Below are 26687 nucleotides of genomic sequence, written 5' to 3'. Positions count from 1 at the left end.
AAGTCTGACTTCCCAGAACTGGATAAAAGTGCAGCATCACAAGAATGATAACTCTTGTACCTCAAAGTAATTGTTGTCATCATCCAGACATCCACACTGCTCAATAGGAACACAACGCCGGCCACGGAAAACAAAGCCTGGTTTACAGAAGCAGCCACTAATGCAAGAACCAGAGCAGTTGGTGGAAGGTTCTGCACAGCTAGGAATACAGGCTGGGCCGCACTCAATGTACTCAGAGTCTGGAGGGCAGTTCACTGTTGGAAGACATTAAAGGTTGTTTATCTAAATAAACATGTTGGAACAGATGCCAAATTAATTCATGTGGTATGTTGATAAAGATAATGAGGGCCGCCAAAGAAATATTTTTCAAATATCTAAAGACAATGGTAAAAAAATGAAGTAATAAATTCCAGAAAGATTGTGCCACAACTGCTCAAAACTTTATCATGTATAAACTAATGCACAACCAATACAAAATAAAATTGTTACCAATTGGTTTGCAGATGTAGTCTCCATCTTGAAGTTGGCAGCTTTCATCAGGAAGACAGCTGGTGTCATAACACTTTATAGATCCTCCTCCTTCACAAGTGCACTTCTGCTTACAACCCTCCAGATACCAGCTCTCGTTCACCTACACATCACCACGTTAAAATTAATATCGTTCATAATGGTTTCATTGTTTAAATCAAAGTTCGATCTATTCCCATTTTAATCATCTCTTCTACAGAGTAAGAGGCCAACAAGTCAGCCCTGGTGTTAAACTCACTGGATGGTAGGAGCCTGAAGAGTCCACACAGCCACAGTCTTTAACAGGGACACATTTGTTGCCACTGAGGATGAAGCCGGGGTCACATTCACATCCCTCTACACACTTTTCACTGCAGCCCGGTGGTCCATTGATACCCAGACAGGTCTCTGGACAAGAGCTCACACACATGGAGTAGTGGCTGTTTGGAGGACACACCAGAGCTGAAGGAAAAAATAATACACAATTATTTATATCAGAGCTATAGAAAAAATTATAAATAATATTAAAGTGTGGTGAAACTAAAAATTAAGCGGGGACGCATTATAGAGCATGTAGTTTTCAAGTCCCATGATCCCATCCCTTTGTGAAGACTTTTCTGTTTTAACCACTCTGACCATTAAAGCCCCATGAATAATACACATAATGACGATAATCCTCACACAAATATAACTTTGTTAATCTAAACTCTCTGTTCCTTTCAATAATTTATGTTATACATTGAAGAGAGCTGAAAAGGGTTTTGTCATTGGGAATGTGATTCCTGCTTGGATGTAGGTTGCCAGATTTCCCTGCTTTATTTATAAATGTTATACTTTGCTATGCAACGTTACACAGGAGAATTTGACTCACGGCAAAAGTCTGGCTCCCTCCACTGATGGACAGGTGCACCTGCACTCAGGCAGGCATCAGTGTAGGCCTGAAGCTGATCACAAAGAACCTGCTGCAACCCCTGATAGCGGCACATATCAAACACACAGCTCTGGAAGAAAGGCAACGGGTTCACCACCTTGATACAGTCTCTGTGAGGAGCAAATGTAAGAGAAAGAGTTCAGTAAATTAGCAACTGTTAGTAATTCTATAATGTTCAAAACAAAGCTTGAAACCCAAGCTTATACAATTTAGGAGGAGGAATTCAAGATTTTTGTAATAAGTATTTGGAGATTTAGTATGTCTAACCTAAATGGTCCATTTGTGTCAGTTATTTTCCCACAGTTCTCAGGTTTTGACACCTCACCCTCCAGCACAGGATCACAGGGTGGTTGGGGTCCAGGGTCAGGCTTGCACCTAAAAGCACAACATCTTCATCAAGCTTATGAAGTCAACCTAATCCTCAATCATTGCTCTATTTCTACTGTTGATAAAATGAAGAAGAGTAAAAGATACTGACGTTGCGTCCTCATCGTCATCAGTTTTCCAGCTGTCACCAAACTGATTTGAGCTGTTGGTTTGGTTTCCATCTGGCTTAGTAAAGTCATTATTGGGGTTTCCATCATAGTCTCCACACAGTCCACACATCTGGTCGTAGTAGGAGCTGAAAAATTCAAAATGAATAGATCATTGAGAGAGATTAACGTGAAGATTTTGGTTTTGGAGTTTCCTGCCAAACACCTAAAAACAAAGTCATGCGTATGTTTGGTGGAAGCCTTTTTCAGAGCTTCAATACAAAATACAAAAAATACAAAATATAAAAGGGTTAAACTGTTTTCAAAGTTTTAGTACCTGGGAACGGAGATCTTGGCGTAATGGTTGCCATCCCACTGCACTTTTAGGCCGAATGGAGTTGTAAGGATTACATATTGTCCAGCAAGAGACAGAGAAATGAGTGGAGAAGGAGAGTGAGGCAGAGTCACCCTGAGTCCATTCACCTGTATGTGTGGAAAAGAGAAGTGGTTTAACGACTAACAACCTTTGAAAGAAGGAATGACTGTGCGATTTTATTATTTTGCTTAAAATATAAGATTATTACTGGAAAACTGAAAATTAATTAGGCAAATGGGATTATGAGCATATTAAGAACAGTCTGAAGAAGTTATTTTTGAGAACATTTATACCCATTTCGTGAGTCTTGGACATTTTAATATAGTATATGACTTTTGGCTTTAAATCCTAATTCCTTATATCAAAAATTACAGAATTAATTTAATGATTATAACTTCTGTGGATACTGACCAATGTTGTTCTGTCTTTCATCATTGTCACAGTGATACCGTCAACAGTCACGTACAGTTTCCTCAGGTAAGAAACGCCAGATGCTCCCCTCTCTTCATTCTTTCCCTCTATAGAGAACCAGGGGCCTGTAGACCCAAAAGAGAGGCAAAAGTGTTGCTTAGTGTAAAGATTTTAAAGATCTGTAATTCTTTAAATTCTGTTTTAAGTGATGGTCTTATGTACAGTGAATCAAGTAGAATTTTTGTGTGATTCCTAACAACAGCCAATATCACAGCACTGTAAACTCATTGTTAACTGCGGACCTTTCTATTTTTTTCAGGGCATGTACTTACGGGTGTTGTTTTTGCAGGTGCGAGCCAGTGTGTAGGTGCAGGTGCCCATGTAACTGTAGTATTTGCCATCAAATGTTGTGTAATGTGGATCACCAGAGATGACACAGTCTTCAGATCCTGAGGGATTGAGAAATTACAGTTTTAACATTTGCTATAGTATTTCCCCAAATAGTATATTGTATAATGAATAACGAATTATCTGTATAGTTAAAGCATTTCTGTGATGCTTAGACCTATTTGCAAGTAATTTTACTAAATGAAATAGAGTGCTTACCTAATGGGTAACAGCCAATTATGCCACCCTGTACATCACATTGTTCCATTGGTGAGCAGCTAGAAGTGTTACAAGTAAGGCCGGGGGGATCACACTTACACCGTAGCTCACAGTCTTTAGTGTAGAACTCTTCACCTGGCTAAATCCATGCAGAGAGGAAATGCTATGTTAGTTTGATGAAAAACACTAGTTCCGAGTGTAACAAACCATAGTTCAATATTATAATAAATTTGTTGTTTTATAGGTTTTCTTCACCTTATAATAATTTCCATTATAGCTGCAGCCACACGTGTCTTCTTTCACACACTGGCCAGCACTAAGGATGTATCCAGGGTCACAAACACATCCTTCAGAACATGGTCCGGTGCACTGACTTGGTGGAATTGGCGTACAGGAAGGCTGGCAAACTGGGGCGCATGAATCATAGTGACTATTGGGTGGGCATTTCAGAGCTGCAGAAGAAGAGAAAGTTTGTTAGTGGCACATCATTGTAAAATGGTAAGAGAGACACAAGACAAGCTGTTCATTTCATTACTTAAAGTTTATGGTTGAGACATATCTTATTTCAGACTTACGACAGAAGGTGCTGTTTCTCCAGGGTCCAATTGTGACGCCACGGTCCTGACATTCATTGACGTACGACTCTATTGCTTCACACAATGCTGAATGAGCTCCGTCCAGCTCACACACATCAAACAGACAGTTTTGGAAGTAACCCTATACACACATGAGATTATGATCTGTAAGTATCTGTTGCATAGTTAAAATTATGATCTAAAACAAATGAACTCATTTTCTCACATTGGGGTTGACTTTTGGATGGCAAACAGCAAATGGTCCTTTGTTGTCCAATATGATGCCACAGTAAGCAGGACCTTCGTACAACTCCTGTTCAGCATCTGTACATCCTGGATTTGGGCCGACCTCTGGCTTGTTACAGCTGAAAGACAGAATTGAAGGTAAGTTATCTATGATGTGATTTAACAGAAAGCATAACAATTTTAGATATAAAATTAATTGAATTGAATGGTGCCTTACTTAGGGTCTGTGTTCCAGCTGTGACCAAAGTCACTGGGGCTTTGGACCAGTTCCCCAGTTGGGGTCTGGAAGTCATCCTGAGGGTCTCCGTTGTAGTCTCCACACAGTCCACAGAGTTTGTCCTCATAACTGTAGAACAATCACAAGCACAGAGACATTTTAAAAGTGAATCAGTTAATAAAGTTCTAAGATTTGTATAAGAATCAAACTCACTCCTTGATAACTTTAATGTCCATATGGTGGTTTCCATCATAACGAACTGTGACTCCAAAGTTCAAGGCCACTGTGTAGTGCTTGCCGGACATAAAAATATCTACACCAGCAACAGGACTCAGAGGAATGTTGACATTGGTACCATTAACCTGAGAAAAAGTAGACAGTTGCTCATTTGAATGTGCTACTAAATATGAATACCCTAAATGCATTGATATAACACTTTACATATGAAGAATTAATAATTCCTTAATAGAAACATCATAACTTTTGTTGAATTCTTTTACCTGCACAGTTCCTCCTTTCAGAATAGACACTTTCACTCCCAGTGCATGAACATGAACTGCTTTTACATAGCTGATATGAAGATTGTTGTAGCGATTCTCATTGTCTGTGTATACGGCAAAGTAAGGCACGTCTGTGCTGTTACAGGGTTCAGACATCAGGTAAGAACAGTTTCCCATGAAGTCGTAGCGCCGCTTATCAAAAGTGGTGTAATGGGGGTCACCAGAAGCGATGCAGGTAGAGGTTCCTATGAGTGAAAAAATATTTTTGTGTAAATAAAATAAATTCCAACTAAAATACTGAATATAGGAGATCATATAAAATTGCTTGTGTTTGGGTATATACGAGCTATGATGCAACTATTAAAAAGTAAATAATTCATATTTATTTGATATTGAACCAACATTAATTCCATGTAGCTCAATGCTTGTTATAGCTTGTATTTTATTGTTGGTTTTGCTTGCGGACCAGCATCCTTTTAGTGTTGTGTTCAATCAAGTTTGGACTGGTTTAGCAGATCCACCAGTGTTCTTGATTCTCATGCAGACATGCTGGATTTTGAGCATTGCTACCTTTCTCTCATATCAGATATAGTATTTGTAGATCATGGGAGTTTTGTACAATACCTTTAGGATAGCAGCCGTGCACTCCACCAACCTCCCGACATTCTTCAGTCACAGGGTCACAGGTGTTGTCCACACAGTCGAAAGTGTAGTTGCCGGCACAGCGACACAACTTTGAACAGCCGTTTCCAAATATGATCTCGCCAGGCTGAGAGTAAATACAAAGCAAAGTTTAGAAGTCTGACTTCCCAGAACTGGATTAAAGTGCAGCATCACAAGAATGATAACTCTTGTACCTCAAAGTAATTGTTGTCATCATCCAGACATCCACACTGCTCAATAGGAACACAACGCCGGCCACGGAAAACAAAGCCTGGTTTACAGAAGCAGCCACTGATGCAAGAACCAGAGCAGTTGGTGGAAGGTTCTGCACAGCTAGGAATACAGGCTGGGCCGCACTCAATGTACTCTGAGTCTGGAGGGCAGTTCACTGTTGGAAGACATGAATGCCTATGAATTTGTGTAATTTATTACCAAACAAAATACTGAGGGACAGAGATAAAACAAAATGTGGAATAGTTGAAGAACTTTACACACTCTGGAGTTGGTTTAAAAATAGTACCATGTACTCTGTATATTTATGATATGACAAGTAAACTTTTTAAACTACTAAACTGCATGTTCTCTAAACATGCATAACTAGTACTACAACCTACCACTTGGTTTGCAGATGTAGTCTCCATCTTGAAGTTGGCAGGTTTCATCAGGAAGACAGCTAGTGTCATAACACTTAATAGATCCTCCTCCCTCACAAGTGCACTTCTGCTTACAGCCCTCCAGATACCAGCTCTCGTTAACCTAAACATCACCACATTGAAATGAATATAGTTCATCATGGTTCCATTGTTTAAATCAAAGATTGATCATATACCATTTTAAACATGTATTCTACAGTGCAAGAGGCTCAAGAGTTGGCCCCAGTGTTAAACTCACTGGATGGTAGGAGCCTGAAGAATCCACACAGCCACAGTCTTTAACAGGAACACATTTGTTGCCACTGAGGATGAAGCCGGGGTCACATTCACATCCCTCTACACACTTTTCACTGCAGCCCGGTGGTCCATTGATACCCAGACAGGTCTCTGGGCAGGAGCTTACACACATGGAGTAGTGGCTGTTTGGAGGACATACCAAAGCTGTAGGAAAAATGAGAGCAAATGCCATTAAATGATAAAAAGTTTAGCTTTGCTATTCTAACCTGTTCAGTTGAGTTCTTTACATTTCTATGTTATGAAAGTTGAAAACTGTTTTGTCATTAGGAATGTAAGTCTTGCATGGACATTGTAAGACTTGCCACACATTACTGCTTTGTCGTCTGTTTAAAACATTAAACTCCATATGCAATGTGACTCAATATAGGCAGGTTAGACTTACGGCAGAAGTCTGGCTCTCTCCACTGATGGACAGGAGCACCTGCACTCAGGCAAGCATCAGTGTAGGACTGAAGCTGATCACAAAGAACCTGCTGCAACCCCTGATAGCGGCACATATCAAACACACAGCTCTGGAAGAAAGGCAACGGGTTCACCACCTTGATACAGTCTCTGTGAGGAGCAAATGTAAGAGAAAGAGTTCAGTAAATTAGCACTACAAGTGTTTTGATGTGTCATGTTAGAAAGAGTATGAAGAATAGAACATTAATATTTTATGAACCATGATACTTCATTTTAGATGAAAGGATTCAACATTTTTTATAATCAGTATTTTGAAAAGTGTTGTTTCATGTTCTAACCTAAATGGTCCATTTGTGTCAGTTATTTTCCCACAGTTCTCCGGTTTTGACACCTCACCCTCCAGCACAGGATCACAGGGTGGTTGGGGTCCAGGGTCAGGCTTACACCTAAAAGCACAACATTGTCATCAAACATATGAAGTCAACCTAATCCTCAATCATTGCTCTATTTCTACTGTTGATAAAATGAAGAAGAGTAAAAGATACTGACGTTGCGTCCTCATCTTCCTTAGTTTGCCAGCTGTCGCCAAACAGTTTTGAGCTGTCAACTTGGGTGCCATCTGGCTTAGTGAAGTCATTATTGGGGTTTCCATCATAGTCCCCACACAGTCCACACATCTGGTCATAGTAGGAGCTGAAAAAATAAATAAGAAAGAGATTAATGTAAAGAGATTCATTTCCCCAGAGATGCTTTTTGAAGAATTTACTCAAGACATGTAACCCTTAAAAAATCAATGTGGGTCTTAAGTTTTTCTCCCAAATGCTTTGGTTAATAGTGATTCATATAAGAGACTGTTTTCAAAGTTTCAGTACCTGGGAACAGAGATCTTGGCATAATGGTTGCCATCCCACTGCACTTTTAGGCCAAAGGGAGTTGTAAGGATTACATATTGTCCAGCAAGAGACAGAGAAATGAGTGGAGATGGAGAGTGAGGCAGAGTCACCCTGAGTCCATTCACCTGTATGTGTGGAAAATAAGTGGATTAAAGGCTAATGCTACACCTGAAAAGATGGAAGAACTATGAATTTTAGTTATTTTCCTTTAAAAGTGGGGTTGTACTGGTGATAATTAGTTAATAAGAGTGGCTGTGAATACTGACCAATGTCCTCTGGTTTTTCATCATTGTCACAGTGATACCGTCAACAGTCACATACAGTTTTCTCAGGTAGGAAACGCCAGAAGCTCCTCTCTCTTCATTTTTACCCTCTATGGAGAACCAGGGGCCTGTAGAACAGAGAGAGTTGTTTTTTAAAAGGGAGATAATTATCTTATCTCTTAAATCTATAGAGGTTTATTAAAGTGAACAAACATAAACTAATAACCAAACTGCTTTAATCAGAAAATTGTGATTTGTTTTAATACTTTGTTTTGGCCATAACCTACCAGTGTTGTTTTTACAGGTGCGAGCCAATGTGTATGTGCAAGTGCCCATGTAGCTGTAGAATTTGCCATCAAATGTATTGTAATGAGGATCACCAGAGATGATGCAGTCTTGAGATCCTGGTTAGAAAGAACAGAGATAAAGAAAAGAGTTAAAGTTGAATATGGGCAATGTAATATTTTATGTAATGTGTGCAAAAAATAAAAGTTCTCACCTAATGGGTAGCACCCAGTTATACCGCCCTGTACATCGCATTGTTCCATTGGTGGGCAGTCAGCAGCATTACAGGTAACAAATGGAGGATCACATTTACACAGCAGATCACAGTCTTTAGTGTAGAACTCTTCACCTGGCTAAATCCATGTAGAGAGGAAACACAGTGTTAGTCTGATTACAAATACCAGTTAACTGACTAACAAACCATGGTTCATAACACATGTTTTCCTCACCTTATAATAATGTCCATTATAGCTGCAGCCACATGTGTTTTCCTTCACACACTGGCCAGCACTGAGGATGTAACCTGGGTCACAAACACATCCTTCAGAACATGGTCCGGTGCACTGACTTGGTGGAATTGGTTTACAGGAAGGCTGGCAAACTGGGGCGCATGAATCAAAATGGCTGTTGGGTGGGCATTTCAGAGCTGAAGAAGAAGAATATGTAATAATTAAGTGACTTTAATGATTTATTTACACAGTTTGTAAAATTACAATATGTATTTTTATTATTTCAGACTTACGACAGAAGGTGCTGTTTCTCCAGGGTCCAATTGTGACTCCGCGGTCCTGACATTCATTGACGTACGATTCTATTGCTTCACACAATGCTGAATGAGCTCCGTCAAGCTCACACACATCAAACAGACAGTTTTGGAAGTAACCCTATACACACATGAGATTATGATCTGTAAGTATCTGTTGCATAGTTAAAATTATGAACTAAAACAAATAAACTAATTTTCTCACATTGGGGTTGACTTTTGGATGGCAAACAGCAAATGGTCCTTTGTTGTCCAATATGATGCCACAGTAAGCAGGACCTTCGTACAACTCCTGTTCAGCATCTGTACATCCTGGATTTGGGCCGACCTCTGGCTTGTTACAGCTGAAAGACAGAATTAAAGGTAAGTCATCTTTAAGTAATTATTTTAGATGTTAAATTGAATGCGTTGAATGGTGGGCCTTACTCAGGGTCTGTGTTCCAGCTGTGACCAAAGTCACTGGGGCTTTGGACCAGTTCCCCAGTTGGGGTCTGGAAGTCATCCTGAGGGTCTCCGTTGTAGTCTCCACACAGTCCACAGAGTTTGTCCTCATAACTGTAGAACGATCACAAGCACAGAGACATTTAAAGGTGAATCAGTTTATAAAAGTTCTAAGACTTGTCTAAGAATCAAACTCACTCCTTGATAACTTTAATGTCCATATGGTGGTTTCCATCATAACGAACTGTGACTCCAAAGTTCAAGGCCACTGTGTAGTGCTTGCCGGACATAAAAATATCTACACCAGCAACAGGACTCAGAGGAATGTTGACATTGGTACCATTAACCTGAGAAAAAGTAGACAGTTGCTCATTTGAATGTGCCTCGCTTAACTGCTTATATCAAAAAGAGAATAACTCCTTAATAATAACATTGCAAATTTTGTTCCTTTCTTTTACCTGCACAGTTCCTCCTTTCAGAATAGACACTTTCACCCCCAGTGCATGAACATGAACTGCTTTTACATAGCTGATATGAAGATTGTTGTAGCGATTCTCATTGTCTGTGTATACGGCAAAGTAAGGCACATCTGTGCTGTTACAGGGTTCAGACATCAGGTAAGAACAGTTTCCCATGAAGTCGTAGTTTCGCTTGTCAAAGGTGGTGTAATGGGGGTCACCAGAAGCGATGCAGGTAGAGGTTCCTATGAGTGAAAAATACCTTTGTGTCAAATAAAACAGTTATCTTTGACTGGCAATGTCCTTTGTATTTAGAGTTGTTTGTTTTTACCTTTAGGATAGCAGCCGTGCACTCCACCAACCTCCCGACATTCTTCAGTCACAGGGTCACAGGTGTTGTCCACACAGTCGAAAGTGTAGTTGCCGGCACAGCGACACAACTTTGAACAGCCGTTTCCAAATATGATCTCGCCTGGCTGAGAGTAAATGCAGACCAAAGTTTAGAATCAAGTCTGAGGTTCTAGAACTGGATTAAAGTGCAGCATTAAAAGAATGATAACTCTTGTACCTCAAAGTAATTGTTGTCATCATCCAGACATCCACACTGCTCAATAGGAACACAACGCCGGCCACGGAAAACAAAGCCTGGTTTACAGAAGCAGCCACTGATGCAAGAACCAGAGCAGTTGGTGGAAGGTTCTGCACAGCTAGGAATACAGGCTGGGCCGCACTCAATGTACTCTGAGTCTGGAGGGCAGTTCACTGTTGGAAGACATTAAGGACTGTTTATCTATACATTAAATTATTTTTAAAAAATATAAAAACTAACAAACTTACCTGGTGGTGTTGGCTTTGGGGTTGTTGGCTTGGGCGTTGTGGGTTTTGGTGTTGATGGACTCTGTGTTGTTGGTTTAGGTGTAGTGGGCTGAGGTGTGGATGGTTTTGGTGTTGATGGACTCTGTGTTGTTGGTTTAGGTGTAGTGGGCTGAGGTGTGGATGGTTTTGGTGTTGATGGACTCTGTGTTGTTGGTTTAGGTGTAGTGGGCTGGGGTGTAGATGGTTTTGGAGTTGATGGACTCTGCGTTGTTGGTTTAGGTGTAGTGGGCTGAGGTGTAGATGGTTTTGGTGTTGATGGACTCTGTGTTGTTGGTTTAGGTGTAGTGGGCTGAGGTGTGGATGGTTTTGGAGTTGATGGACTCTGTGTTGTTGGTTTAGGTGTAGTGGGCTGGGGTGTGGATGGTTTTGGAGTTGATGGACTCTGTGTTGTTGTTTTAGGTGTAGTGGGCTGGGGTGTGGATGGTTTTGGTGTTGATGGACTCTGTGTTGTTGGTTTAGGTGTAGTGGGCTGGGGTGTGGATGGTTTTGGAGTTGATGGACTCTGTGTTGTTGTTTTAGGTGTAGTGGGCTGGGGTGTGGATGGTTTTGGTGTTGATGGACTCTGTGTTGTTGGTTTAGGTGTAGTGGGCTGGGGTGTGGATGGTTTTGGTGTTGATGGACTCTGTGTTGTTGGTTTAGGTGTAGTGGGCTGGGGTGTGGATGGTTTTGGAGTTGATGGACTCTGCGTTGTAGGTTTAGGTGTAGTGGGTTGTGGTGGGGATGGCTTAGGTGTTGTTGGGGTTACTAAAATAAAACATGAAACCAATCAATAAACCACTGTATTATCTTTGAACGATGTATTATATGACAATAAGCGCATCTAGATTTTGATACTTACCCATACATGTGGTAATGCAGACGCTATCAATTGCAATATCTGTCTGGACTGTTTCACCATAAACGCCTACAATTACGAACTGAAATGAAATATGAATTACAGTGTAAACATGCAACTTGTTTACAACATTTATGAAAATTGTAATTGCTTTATTATTTTGTTGGTCATTGTCAAAGCTCAAGCATCATTTGCAAATCATAGAATACAACTGACCTGCACTGTACCAGGTGTACCAGTGTAGCGAACACTTGCGAGTTTCCAGCTTTGACCTTGGTTTCCTTTGAGACTGAAAATTGGGACTCCAAGTGCCCCACCTAAAACATAATATTGGCCTTTGAACTTACAGACTTTAAACTTCAACACCAAAGAGCAACTTTAAATCCAAGACTTGTGAATCTTACCAGCTGTGACTGCATGGACATTAAGCTCCATGTTGGCAGCACTACCGTACATGTAATAATGAAAGTCCAGCTGTAGGCAACCAGAGATTGATGTGGAAGGGCTCCAGAGCTGAGCAGATTCCCCTTCGATACTAGAGCTGGAGTCCAATAACAGGTACGACCCCACTGAAAACAGTTTGACAATATAGTGACTGTTAAGATAAAAGCAGCACTAAAATCATTATCTAGATCAAAGGACAGGGTGAAATGCTGGACTTACATCCTGGTTTGGAAAAGTCATCATCAGGACCAGTGTCTGGTGTATCTGTCTGTCCGGTCCAGTGCTCCCAACCAAAGATTGCATCATCAGATACCTCATTTGTCCAGCCACAGTAGGAATTATCATCATCAAAATCACACCCTGCAATACAGCCTGTATAAAAACAAATGCAACATTATATACAAAATCATTCTACTATGTATTGTGTATCTTTGTAATGTAATAAAGGTAGTATAAAGTACCAGCACAGGCTCCCTCGCTGATCACAATGTTATCCAAAGCAGTATCACAAAATGGAGACTCCCCGCGCATTGCTTGAAACACAATCTAAAAGCAAAAAAAAAAAAAAAAATGACATTAAAACTGACTGCTGGAGTCACTAAATTTATTCTGTCATCACAAACTTCTAAATCGGTGTTGTCAGGGATTTTAGGAAAATTGACCATGATACTTTGACAGCTTTGAAGGGAGTGTACTCAGACATGAGTTATGATTTACAGAACGGTAAACATACAGAGTATGTATTTAATTTCAAACGTTAAAGCTTTATGCTTACCTGAGCAGTCTGTCCGGCTGGTATGGGCACTGTGATGGAAGCTCTAAGCCATGACGGGCTCTGTATGCCAATTTTTTGCCACAGTTGTTCCTCAGAGCCAGGTCGTTTGGCCAGCACAGTCAAAGTGTTAGTATGATCAACACCATACATGAAGTAAACAAACTGTACACAGATCTCTGCAGGTCCATTTGTTATGGTTGGGCTGAGAAGGCGTACTTTCTGTCCATTTATATTGTTGTCAGCCTCATGGTATATGTAATACCCATCTATGGCAGAGAATTGTTTGGTTTACAATCAATGAGAGAATGGAAATTAGCAAAAAGTGTTCACATAGGTTACCTGAAACACGTTATGCTGCATGTCTTTGGACAGTGAATGTACATTTTGACTGTGATTTGTTATTTGGCACTTATACTCACTTCCATCTGGATAGTCTCCATCAGGTCCAGTGCCTTGGCTTGGAGTTGGTCCATAATGTCGTGTCCAGTCACCATTATCTGCTGTGTCTTGTTGAAAGTTGCAGAAAGGGTCGTCATTATCGTTGAAGTCGCAGGAGGCCAGCACTGTTTGAAAGACAGATATTTCATAAGACATTTATGTTTTTCGTTGCCTGGAATTGATTATACTAAGAATTCTGATTTTAGATTACTTATTTCAAGAGTTCACGATTCGCTATAATGATTGATTATATACCATGTTTGGCATACTGTTCCTAGAGAGCCCTGAGCTCATAAGATCCTTGAGCCTGGGTCTCACTCTCGTTTGTAAGGCAAAAGGGGAGTTTGAGCTTATTTTATGGCTAATGGCAATTAGGAATTGCTGATTAAGAGCTCATCAACGGTGCCAATTTGGTTTGGTCAGTTTATCTATTACGCATGTTTTTGGATTGTAGGAGGAAACCGGAGAACCCGGGGGAAACCCACATGGGCACAGGGAGAACATGTAAACTCCACACAAAAACATCTAATTGCCGAGTAAGAATTTGAACCAATGACATTTATGCTATGAGGCAACAGTGCTAACCACTGTGCTGCCATGCCACCCTGTCGAGGAAAGAAGGGAGGAGTAGGGCGGTGTAAGTGGGGATTCTTCAAGACAAAGATAACCAAGGTAAGAAACTGATTATTTATAGTGAGTTAGGACTCATCCGATTGGTGAAAGCATGCGTTGCTAATACAGGACGAGCTGTGGTTAATCATAAGCAAGTGATCCTCTCAAAATTAGTCTATGAATAAACTTCACTTAAAATCAAAAGCAGTCCTAAAATGAGGAACAAGTAAAAGTGGTGTATTGATCCTGTGTTACATGCCATAAATGTTCTTTATGTTTATAATGTGTTAGTAATGGACATGGACCTTAGATATGCTTTATGGGGGCCTACTGTACTCCACCCATTTACAACCAGTTTCCATGTCACTTTGTAATCATATGTGTCTTTGCTTGATTGCATGCATGTGCGAACATTTTGTGCTGTGCAAAGCTTTTTTTTTTTTTTTGCAACAGTTCAAAGTCTCTGCACAATATTCTTTAGTATAAATGGACTTAATCAAATTTGCAGTTTTGTAGGATAAGATAGTAATTGGAAAAATATCAAAAATTATATTGTAGTTTTTTATTTATATTTAAAAGTTCTTGAATATTAAAAAAAGAATGAAATGAATAAAGTCAGAAAAAATTGCAATGGTTGGAATTCCCTAGTTAATCATTGCGCTTATGATAAATTTCATTTACTTACCAGCATTTCTCTCTGTCACATCATGTCTATAAAAACACACAAAAATAAAAATTTTAAAACATTTATTTCCTTTTAAAAGATTTAAATAGCTGCAAAATCCTTCAAGAATTTCTTATCTACAAAGACATAAAAGTGGAGTAATTCAATTACATAATAGCAGTCATCGCTGTAGCATTTATCAGCTGTTTCCATCATAATTATCAGATTATCACAGTGTAAGATCAAAGTTGCTTTTTTAAATTAGATGTTAAATGTTTAATTACATTTAAATAAGACATGTACAGAAGGAACTATTATGCTTTGATAATTCATCAGTGCTGTGAATATAATTGAGAAACAGCTAAACTTTTTACGTTTTACAATCTAAATATTTCACATTCTAACATTAATTCTCTTGTCAGCTTAGTCCCTTTATTAATCCGGGGTCACCACAGTGGAATGAACCGCCAACTTATCCAGCAAGTTTTTACGCAGCGGATGCCCTTCCAGCCGCAACCTATCTCTGGGAAACAGCCACACACACACTACAGACAATTTAGCCTACCCAATTCACCTGTACCACATGTCTTTGGACTGTGGGGGAAACCGGAGCACCCGGAGGAAACCCACACGAAGGCAGAGAGAACATGCAAACTCCACACAGAAACGCCAACTGAGCCGAGGTTCAAACCAGCAGCCCAGCAACCTTCTTGCTGTGAGGCGACAGCACTACCTACTGCGCCACTGCCTCACCTTCTAACACTCTAAATGTCTCAAATGTAAGTTATTTTTAGAAACATGCGGCTCTACTTAAATTACACTAATAATTATTGTATTCAGTACTTAATAAATCATATACTTGGTGTAGATAGATTAATATTATGAATTATATATTATATAATATTATTATTATAAATGCATTTGCATATAATAGGAATTTGCATATTATACAAACATAATTGATTAGAATATGTACATTCTTCAGCCAGTACAGTACATCAGATAATTGACTAAATCTGACTCTTAATAGAAGATTGAAATCCACATTACTGTTCATATACAATGCCGAATTACTGATTCAATTATGAGAATCTCACCTGTTTTTGTTGTCTTCAATGGTAAAGCAACCTGTTATCCATATTAAAACTAGTATTAACTCCAGACGTCCCATGTCTGGATTAATGGATGGTGTTAGGTTGACTAAGACATGGGTGAGAACGCTTCATGAGTTTATAAAGGGTCGGTTGCATGGTCAGTTAGGCAGGGCATGTGGAGGTGTGTATCAGTTTTTATCACTTTCATGAATATTATTTTACATGGCTTATTGCAAAACCAGTTTTAGTGAATCAGTAACTGTTTGTGATAGGACCAGGGTGTGTTCCCCGTGTTAGATCCTATGGGCGGGAACATTTATCAGAAGATGCAGTGGAGTTCAACACATACAGTACATAGACCTTTGGTTTCAGCTCTCAGAGCAGGAATCCCCCATGTGTTTTATCACTGTTTTGTACAGTCCGTTTTTAAGTATTCTTGACAACACTGGGAGTTCATTGCTGACATCATTAAGCATCATTCATGAAATAGTCATTTGAGTAATATATAGTTCTAAAATATTAACATGTGTAACAGAGGCCAGCTAGTAAAGTGCTGTGCAGGTAAACCTCACTCCTCTGAACCCAAAAAAGTGCTTTAGCGACAGACGCTAGAGGCCATGGTCTTTAGACTTGTTAGAGCAACCGACTTCATGCAGAAAGTTGCCTGTTTGATCCCAGCTCGAAGGATTGGATTGGTGTAGGATTGGTGGGGTTAGATAGGTGTATATATATATATATATATATATATATATATATATATATATATATATATATATATATATATATATATATATATATATATATATTCTACAGCTTGATTTTTTTTCTCTTAAAGCATTTGAGAATTTTCTTGGCTGTGTTTTGCATCATTGTCTTGCTAAAATGTCCATTCTGGTCTCATTTTCATCTAGATGTTAAATATTAATTTTACTAATGATGATGGGCAGAGGATTGCTGAAGAACTACTGAGAGATTTCAGCTGCTATCTGGGCTTTCTCAGCCATTCTAGGTGAAAGCCCAGACAGCAGCTGAAATCTCTCAGTAGTTCTTCAGCAACCTTTTGCCCTTTGTCATCGAGGATTTGGATTTCAAAAGCATTTGTGTCTTATGTGTATGCTAATGCAAAGAGATGTGTCTTTAATCTAATTTAAAAATGACAAAGTCTGTCTGCTTCAAGAATTGTGCTAGGAAGGCTGTTCCAAAGTTTAGGTGCCAGATTTGAGAAAGAGACCGCCTACAGTTGATTTTGATATTTTGGGAATAATCAGTTGTCCAGAATTAACTGAGCATAGTGGACATGAGGGGTTATAGTACACCAGGAGCTCCCTCAAATACTGGGGAGATAAGCCATAGCCGTTCAGGGCTTTGTATAGTAGTCAATAAAATGTAAAAATGTATACAATATTTAATAGGGAGCCAATGCAACGATGAAAGCACTGGAGTAATATGATCATTTTTCTTTGTTCTAGAAAGCACTCTAGCAGCTGCATTTTGAACTAGCTGAAGTTTGTTAATTAAGCCAATAGGGCAGCCGCTTACTAACACATTACAATAGTCTAACCGAGAAGTCATGAAAGCATGAATAAGCGTTTCTGCATTAGACAATAATAGCATATTTCGAAGTTTGGCAACATTTTTAGGGTGAAAAAATGCAGTTTTACAGATGCTTGAAATCTGGCCTTCAAACGACAGACTGTATCAAAAATCACCCCCAAATTTTTGACCAAAGATGAAGACTGAACTAGAATCCATCAAGGGTTAAATAGTGTTCTAGGTTTTTGCAGGTGAGGTTTTTGGGTCCAATAAGCAAGACCTCAGTATTATCTGAATTTAGTAATAAGAAGTTATTAGTCATCCAATTTTTAAAATCACCTATACAATCTGTTAATTTCTTAAATTCATACAAATTATCAGGTTGAGAGGAGATAGTTGTGTATCATCAGCAAGCTAACTCCATTTTTTTTAATAATATTTCAGCAGTATGTGAGGAGGAACTGTCTAAACTGATAAATTCATCAAAATCTGTGCTATTATTAAAACAATTGTTTTCAGAAGTTTCTGAACTTGTGCTTAACGTTTTGAATTTATCTCTACTTTAAGGATATGTTCCTAAAACTTTTAAACTAGCTGTCATTAAGCCTCTTATTTAAAAAACACAGCTTGATCCCTAAGAGTTAGTAAATTCATTTCAATTCCATTAAAATTCCATTTTAAACCTGCCTTTTCTACCAAACATACTAGAAAAGTCATATCTCCACAACTATGTTCCTTCCTACAGAGAAACACAATCTGGTTTAATTTGACCACAATCTGGTTTAATTCCATGTCAACAGCTCCTTTAGAAATAATTTTCCCAGAAAAAAAACACAACGTATTGAGTTCTTCTTTTCCCCACTGTAAGTAGTTATTGATAAGTACTAAAGTATTTGAGCTAGCAGCTAAAGACTAAGTATTAGTATCATCGCTGAGAAGTAAGCAGTCATCGCTGAGAAGTAAGTAATGTGTTAGTATCTCAAAAATAAGTAACGGAAATGTTACGCTGGTATGTTTTTTAATAAAAGTTAGAAACAGATCCATTCAGTTTCAGTTATTCAGATTTATTTAGGCAAGTTATCAACTAACAAAAGCTAAATTGTCAACTGAGATAATGACTCTTATCTTGAGTATTACTCCTGGTGCTAAATTAATGTTAATCTGTGGGAATCACACTTATGTCGCCGAGATTCCACCCTGTTCTCTGATAACGTCTGTATATGTTTATGATGCCTGTAAAAAGAGGCGCCCTGAGAACGATGATCCGAATCAGGTCCAGCCCATCAATGTGAGCCACTAAAGTGTGAAGAAAGAGAAAAATTAAGCTAAATTCACCATAAAAGATCACCCTTTTCTTCACATACTTCATTATCGCAATCCATTTGTTGAAATGGCTTACCCAGATATCAGATACTAAAGAACTGTTGTGATTAGTACGCCATGAACAAACATCATAATGATTTGTATAATGTTTAACAAATCTGACTGTGCATACTGATCCGCATTACATAATGTGTCTTAATGACTTTATTGTAAAGTTTAGTGAATCGCCCGCATACAGTACATACTGGAACCTTCAGCTCAAAAGTATAGTTCGTCTTTTTCAACACTTACAAATAGAAATGTGTGCTTGAAGAAACTGGAATTAATAAGGGGATTTAGTTTGGCTTAAGGATGTTTGTTCTTCCCAAGTTTCATAATGTGAAATATTTTGCAAGTGAAACTTTTGCATCTGTTTGCTTAGTGATGCATCATTTTAACCCAAATGTCTTGGAAATTAATGGATTTACAGTCATACAAGGAAAGACATTTGGAAAAAAAAACATTTTTTACGTTAAATATACCTTCATTTATGCAGACATGAGTGTGATTTGACTGATATTGTGCAACATTCTTCTTGAAACAGTTTTTTCAGCATTTTTTAAAGAGATAGTTCACTCGGAAAACATAATTCTGTCATCATTTACTCACGCTTCTCTTTAATCTTCTTTCTTATATTTTACTAATATTATATATATTATGAATATGAACTATATAATAATATTTACTGTTCATATAATACTGTACTGAATTTTATTTTGTCATGACATTTTTATTTTAAACTTCTTTTAAGATTTTTGTCTTAAAGTCGTCATTTTTTTATGAATTCATTATCCTAAAAATATGATTTTTTGTTTGTAATATAGTCAATAAAGTTACTAGACCATCCTTGAATGTGTGAACCTCAATTTATCTGGCAACCGGGAGAGTTAAAAAAAATGTAAAATGTAACATTTTTATATTTTAATTTAAATATTCATTAGTTCACTTCTAGATTGAGTATTTTTATTTCTCACTATAGAAGTCAATGATGCATGAAGGACCAAAAAAAACCAATAATAATACTATATATATCTTCTTATAGAAGATATTTTGAAAAATAGTTGTAGCTGGCACCCATTGACTTCCATAGTAATTTTTCTCCTACTTTCCTACCTGTCAGCAACCAACATTCTTCAAAATATCTTCTTTTATGTTCAACAGAAGAAAGAAATTCATAAAGTTTTAAAAACCACCTGAGCAAGATGAGGTCATTTTCATTTTTGGGTGAACTATAGCTTTAAGCTATTATAGGTTGAAAATTGATAATTATTGTGTAATGGCTGCTGAACAATCGGATTTGTGTTTTTATAACAAATTATTGCAGCCTTACTAAGCATTGCTAACATTTAATGTCAATTTTAAGTTCCTGATGGCCTGTGTATGTAAAAACTAACATTAATCAATATACTACATGCCTAGAAATATGGGTAATATTTAATAACAGCAATTCTTACTATTAACTACTGGCTCACTCCCTGCTTACTATTAAAATGTAGGCTGTTTATTAGTACTTATAAAGTATGATCTTATTCTATATCCCTAATCTTACCCAGTACCTAAACACAGCTACTGCTTTACTAACTATTAATAAGCAGCGAATTAGTAGTTTATTGAGCTAAAAGTCTTAGTAAATGATTTGATAATATCAATAATTGTACCTTAAAATAAAGTTTGACCCAAAAGGCTTGCAATATGAAGAATTTAGGTGTATAATGTTACTGTAGATCATTCGCATTTTGAAATCATCCCTCAAATTCTTTGGCAATGCAGATAGACATCTTTACCTGTTACTTTATATCGATACATTCGATCCCTACATGTGCTTATATGTGCTGTAAAGAACATTTTATTTTTATTGCCTATAACATAAGTTGCTTGATCCTAGGAAACTACAGCGATAAGCGACTTTAAACCTTTGTCCCATGGTATATTGTGGTAGATTGTCGTCTTCTGAGTCATGACTGCACCAAAGCCTTTTCACTGTTGCTATTGATCAACACATGATTTAATCATGACCTTTGCGCACAATACGTCTTCATATTCCGACTCATACTGTATAAACACAGACACAACCTACACTTTAATCTGCTTTCTCAAGGAAATCCTCCTTTTATTTCTTTTTATGAGTATGTCCATGTGCTTTCTGGTATTTAAAAATAAATCAATGCGTATATTGTCATAGCAAAACTACCTCCCACGTGGAAAATTTCAGCCTATTGCTAATGCGTGTTTTGGCAATAACTGACATCAAAAAAACGAGGTTGCAACATTTTAATGAAATCAAAATTGTATGTATAAAATGATTTTATATTTAAAAAAAGTATTAAATAACTAATTGAGGTGTAATGGTTTAATTTTCTCCCATAAATATTTATTTCCATATATAAACATTAGTGCGCAATGTAGGGCAATGATGAAAATTTCTTGTACAGCAATTTAAACAGCACTTACTGTAATGGTAAAAAAGAACACACCAAAAATGTGGTACTTGTAATGATTTGGGTAGCAACAGGTTGAGGAGCCAAATGCAGATTTATTTTGAGAACAATCAGGCTGGCATGTTTAATACAGGGGTAAACTGTAGCAAGGGTAATCCAAAAGAGTAGTCGAAGTCACAGGTCAAGAGGTCGAGGCAAGCAGCAAAACAACATAAACCGTAAACTAGTGATGTAACGTTGGGGACCCAGGCTTCAAAGCATGTATTCAAAAAAGATACATCTTTCAGTGAAGCAGTGTACTGAAGCTTGATTCGTTTTGCCATAATCGCAAGATCAGTGACATCTGAAGCTCATTTTCGCCTATACTCATGTGATTGCTTCAAATTTTGATTAAAAAGTTTCAACACTCTCGTGGGTTGGTAAAGTGAATAGCAAGAGATTATTTGTCGATTACATACATTTCTACTGTTTCAAAGCACTGCACCGGTCCCACGCACCAGTAATTCAACTAAAATACAATAGTAATTTATAGTAAAAAGCTTTTGAACCATACTAAAGCTTATTAGCGTATTATTTTGAAAGAATGCCACAGTATATTGTAGTACAGTATGTAATGAAGGCCAGCTAGCGAGTGCAGTACAAAAACCTTCTTCCATAGCCTCTCTTTATTTTTGAATACCTTGAAGTTTACTACAATCATGGTGTATAACATTCCTATTATGTAAAAAAATACAGTAATTGAGTCATTTGTTTACATTACTGTTGTTGTATTAATGCATGATTGAGTTGGTCGCTTGTGAGCATTTGACATTTTTGTCAAAATGTCACACTTTAACCAGCAGGGGTCCTTATTGAGCTCTGGTTTGGATAGCTTCGAGTAACAAACTTTTTTCCGATACAATTGAGTTGAAAAGTTCCCTGGTTCAGAAAGCTTCATTTCACCATACTGTAAACAAACAATGGGTCAGAAAACATGGCAAGACAACACAGAAAAATGCTTGGTAATGCTCACTATGGACAGCACTGGATCAGTGTGTGTGTGGTGTATATAGAGTCTCAGTAATCAGTAATGATGAGCTTCTGCTAAGTGCCTTAGAGTGTTTTCACACCTGTGAATCGATTCATTTGTTCTGAAACAGAGATTAAAATTGTTACAGTGTTGCTCTTTCTTCTTGGTGTGGTTCGCTTTCACACGGAAAAGTTTCTAAATGGATCAAAAGTCCGTGCGAGTAAACTCTCCTAACATTGATCAGATTGTCACAGTCTATTTTGCAGAGTCTTGCTACAATTAATCCGCTCCCGAGTTCATTTCAAACGAGCCGAGACCACCTCATTCAGGCGATCTCGAATCAATTGATTTGTCACGGACCCATTTACATATGTCAAACAAACCCTGCCAACTTGGCAAACGAGACAGGTTCCGAAACAAAAGTCTAGGTGTGAAAGCACCCTAAATAAAGGGCATATCTGCAACTAGTGTGTGAGTGCAGTTCATGATGGGATATGTAGTTAAGTTCAGAGGCAGATGTGATGTGTAGACTGCCCTCTAGCATGTTGGGTGGGCACTCAAACGGGTGACATAGACAATTGCTATAGAAAGGAAATAAGTTTAAATTTAAACTCCTTTGCTTGCTTGTTTCCTGGGTTTCCACCATCTTAGTTACTCACTAGCTTGTTAACCTGTGTATATATCCCCATATGTTTTAGTTGTTTACGGAGTTGCCAGGTTCAGATATAATATGTGACTTTGGGCTTCAACAACGTTTTTTATTGAGCTGTAATAAAATTATAGGCTGGGTTTTTGGTAGCATTGTTTTGTTTGCAACTTTGTTTCTTTATGCTTATGATTACTGTTTTTTTCTATGTTTTGTACGGCATGGTCTGTTTACAGCTAATAGTCAATCAGTGCAATAAAATGATCACCTTGAAGATAGGTGTGCAAGTGTACATGAGGGAAGAGTGTACATTTACATAAGCCACAGTGACAACAAAAGCACGAACAACAACAATAATGGCAACAACTTTTATGTGGCAAGACATTGCAAGAAAAAATAGTAAATTAATTTATTAGAGTCAAAAGCATGACAGTTTGGTTACTTGAACTTTTTCTTATGTACTGTTGTATATTATTTAGAGGGTGAGAGTTAAAATTTTCTATTCATTATTCTGGTCAGTGCCAGGACCGTGCAGAGACCGTCTGAAGGGCATGTGCAGGATAAATTTTTTGAAGAGCGGGGGGGGGGGGGGGGGGGTGGGAAGAGCGGTGTTGTCGCGCGCGTTCTGATAAGCTGTGTAGTCGCGCGCGTACTCAGACCGGTGTTGTCACGCGCCTACTGAAGAGCGGGACCGAGAGTGTGCCGCGTCGCGGGGGCACTTTTGATCATTTTGGAAGGGCACTTTCTATCCAAGACTAAAAAGGGCATGTGCACTGCACAGGTTGAGCCCTATGTGTGCACGTGTGCCCCCTCACATGTAAACAAGAATTTATTTATGTTGAGCTTGAAGATCAAAGATTTGTCTCAGGTTATTGCATCACGTTCAGTGTGAAAGGGCCTTACACTGATGTAGACAGGTTGTGCTAAAGTAGGAGGGAGGCTAAATTCTTAGTGCTCAACAGCTGAACAGAAGAGTTTCATGTCTGAATTGTATTTAAACATCAAGCAGTAAATTCCAGTATATTCAGATGACATCGTTTTCTAAAGGATATGCTTGATTTTCTAAAATTTAAATGAGTAAATCTTTACAGCTTTACTTCAGTTTAATAATTCCTACAATATGCATAGCTTTTAAAATCATGTGATTACACCAGAACGGTACTGGGACCTGTTTTTAATTCTGAGCTTTTTTATGTTTGTTCAGAATTACAGTGAAATGGTGGATTGTATATTTGCTGAAAAGAGTCTTATAAATTCAGATTTATATAAGCAGGTATGTTTGTTGAGTTTTCTCAGCAGTCGTAAGACACACCTGAATATCTTTGGTCAGAAGTCTGCATAAAATTCAGCATTTTCTATTTAAAGCATTATATTGTTCTCTTAATATAGCAAACATATAGAAGACATGGCACTGATGGCAGTAAGGATTAATTTTGCTCCATGTTTGAATTCTTACTTTGGTTTTCCTTTTAACAAAGATGACTGTTATATATTATCTGAAATTAGATATTAATTATTAAACATCTAAATGTGATTATTACATTTTGAAGACAGTGAAGATACAATGATATATGCTGATAATAACATTCAAATATGACCAAATTGCTTCTTAATGCTGATGTTGGACAGATTTTTATCTACACAGACATGCCAACAATAAAAGACTTTAGACATATGAAAGTGCATGTACAATAGAATGCATTAAAATATAGAAGTTCCTTTTCAACCTTGATTATTCCATGAAGCAATTATAGAATCTTTCCTGTCCACAAAACATTCTTTACAACAGAAGTTTTCAAATTACTGGTAATATAGATTATAAAACCTTTAGTTTCCGGTCCTTGATGTTGATTGGTCAATAGCTGTGTTTCATAAAAGATAACGCAGGGCTATGACGGAGCATATCTGTGTTTCACTGCACAATGCTCTTGGCAACCACTCTTAGCAACATAAACAATCAATATGCTGTCAAAATTACATTGGACTGTGTATTCTAGAAGAAACCATCTATGTGTGCAGAGAGAATATACAGTATTTCAGAGTTTTAGATATATAATGCATGTTTATCAAGTTGTACTGTTTAGTGACGCTTCTCATTGGTGAACTTCAGCTGCCAGGTCCAGTTTAAACAAACCAGTTAAAGTTATAAACATTGAACACTCTGTAATGTTAAGTAATATAATAATCTAAAAATAAATAATATAATAGCTTTAAAGAAAAATGTCATCTAACAGGATTTTTTTTCTTTTGGTTTTTAGACATTCATTTTTCATGATGTCTTATAAGCAATGATGTAGTCAAGTAAAAAAAAATCTGTAATGATGCTCAAGAAGGAAACATGATGTTATATAAAATATATGAACAGTTGCTTGTACTTATTGAGTTCTTAATAAAAAAAGATATTTAAAAAATTGAAAAAATAGACACATCATCATGTTCTAAAGTTTACAGCCCCTGTTTTAAATGCGTTGTGTTTCCATCTCAGGGAATGGTAAATGTTTTCTACATTTGTAATATGTGTGTTTGGGTCCCTCAGTTGTTCTTACTGCGAATAAAAAATGATTTAGCCATTGTTATAATATTCAGAAAATGTTAGAAAACTGAAGAACAACTAAGATTTGTGAACTTCAAACAACTTTCGCAGTTGTGGGTTATATCCAGGTAATAGCATATAGTTACGATTCAAGGGTGTGTGCTTTTATGAATTCAGTGGAAGACATCTGTTATGTACAATAGCTTATTCATCTTTTTAATCTTATTTGGATGAAATTATTACCATTCGACATATTATGCAAGGGTTGTATGGGTGTTTCCCAGTACTGGGTTGCAGCTGGAAGGACATCCGCTGTGTAAAACATATGCTGGATAAGTTGGCGGTGCATTCCGCTGTGTCGACCCCTGATGAATGGAGGGACTTGGCAAAAGAAATATGAATGAATTCATATTCTGCAAGGGGGGTGTAAATATATGTTTTTTTGCAGGTACACACATAGCCTGCATTGCACTGTGCTATTACATTATTTTTCAGATGTAAAAGTAAACTCTCAGAAATAAAATTACAAAAGCTGTCACTGTACACTTTTATACCTATCAGGTCTAACTTTGTACCTTGAAGTTAGATATTTATACCTTATACCTCATAATACCCTAAAGGTACAAAAGTATACACTACATGTACAAAAATTTTCCTTTGAGATACCAGTGTAAATCTGTAAAAACCTTTTGAAAAGGTATACTGCCCCGTGACAGCTTTTGTATCTTTATTTCTGACTATGTAAAATCATCTTTCTCTCTGTCCCTCCATTTTCTCTCTCTTAACTAACTGGTCTGCAGATGTCATAGATGAAGAACCACCAGTTTACACTAATTGCAACAGACAGTTTTAATTAATGTTGAAATGAAGTAAATGTCATTTAATTTTTAAGCAATGTCATCTCAAACACTTTTCAGATGTTAGAGTAATTTGATTACCAGGCATTTAAAATGTAACTGTAATGAAGCACCGTTGGTATAGAGTATTTTATACATATTGTATGTTCTACATAAAGCATTTGCCATGAGTTATCTGATGGTTAAAGGCGACCCCTGATAAATAAGTGACTAAGCCAAAGGATAATGATTGAGTGAGTGTATTTTATATTAAAAATATAAATAGACATATTATAGATAGCACAGCAGGTCATGAGAGGCAAAGAATGATAAATTAAGAGACTTCTAATGTGACTGGTTGTTAAACAAACATGAATTATATAGCGCCGTTGCTTTGAGAATTGTGTGTTAAATAACTTGACAACTGTTGGAAATAGACGGCTCTTTATTCAAGATGTTTTTCTTGATGTCAGAGATCTCTAATCCTCTTATCCCTTGTGATAGTTTGATGGATTTACGGATTTTTGCTGTAGTGGGAGCTCTAGATCTGTGATTTCTGATCTGACAAAATATTTTGTCTTATTTTGATCTCTACAGTGTCATATCGTACATTAATAGATGATTCCAGGATG

The 26687-nt window shown here is 37.5% G+C and overlaps 1 protein-coding gene across 6 annotated transcripts in view; it reads right to left on the bottom strand.

Annotated features, from left to right (window-relative positions):
• zanl (zonadhesin, like) overlaps positions 1-15896 on the bottom strand; it is a 42194-nt gene extending 26298 nt beyond the window's left edge. The window contains 46 exon segments of one of the 6 annotated variants that reach the window (NM_001365358.1): positions 61-254; positions 490-631; positions 767-969; positions 1379-1548; positions 1706-1813; positions 1917-2060; positions 2249-2394; positions 2699-2823; positions 3031-3147; positions 3305-3443; positions 3560-3756; positions 3880-4021; positions 4106-4244; positions 4343-4471; positions 4556-4704; positions 4843-5087; positions 5467-5611; positions 5700-5893; positions 6120-6261; positions 6397-6599; positions 6838-7007; positions 7196-7303; positions 7407-7550; positions 7730-7875; positions 8017-8141; positions 8301-8417; positions 8513-8651; positions 8748-8944; positions 9041-9182; positions 9267-9405; positions 9488-9616; positions 9701-9849; positions 9961-10205; positions 10292-10436; positions 10529-10722; positions 10798-10888; positions 11009-11580; positions 11675-11753; positions 11888-11988; positions 12076-12240; positions 12335-12487; positions 12577-12661; positions 12891-13156; positions 13310-13453; positions 14626-14651; positions 15702-15896. In NM_001365358.1, coding sequence (NP_001352287.1) covers positions 61-254; positions 490-631; positions 767-969; positions 1379-1548; positions 1706-1813; positions 1917-2060; positions 2249-2394; positions 2699-2823; positions 3031-3147; positions 3305-3443; positions 3560-3756; positions 3880-4021; positions 4106-4244; positions 4343-4471; positions 4556-4704; positions 4843-5087; positions 5467-5611; positions 5700-5893; positions 6120-6261; positions 6397-6599; positions 6838-7007; positions 7196-7303; positions 7407-7550; positions 7730-7875; positions 8017-8141; positions 8301-8417; positions 8513-8651; positions 8748-8944; positions 9041-9182; positions 9267-9405; positions 9488-9616; positions 9701-9849; positions 9961-10205; positions 10292-10436; positions 10529-10722; positions 10798-10888; positions 11009-11580; positions 11675-11753; positions 11888-11988; positions 12076-12240; positions 12335-12487; positions 12577-12661; positions 12891-13156; positions 13310-13453; positions 14626-14651; positions 15702-15775 — 7218 coding nt within the window. In that variant the 5' untranslated portion in view covers positions 15776-15896. 6 annotated transcript variants of the gene reach the window in all.
• Positions 15897-26687: the final 10791 nt, after the last annotated feature.

The sequence above is a fragment of the Danio rerio genome, chromosome 7 (genome assembly GCF_049306965.1).
Source record: "Danio rerio strain Tuebingen ecotype United States chromosome 7, GRCz12tu, whole genome shotgun sequence".
Taxonomy (NCBI): Eukaryota; Metazoa; Chordata; class Actinopteri; order Cypriniformes; family Danionidae; genus Danio; species Danio rerio.
This window is presented reverse-complemented; position numbering and strand designations above follow the sequence as displayed.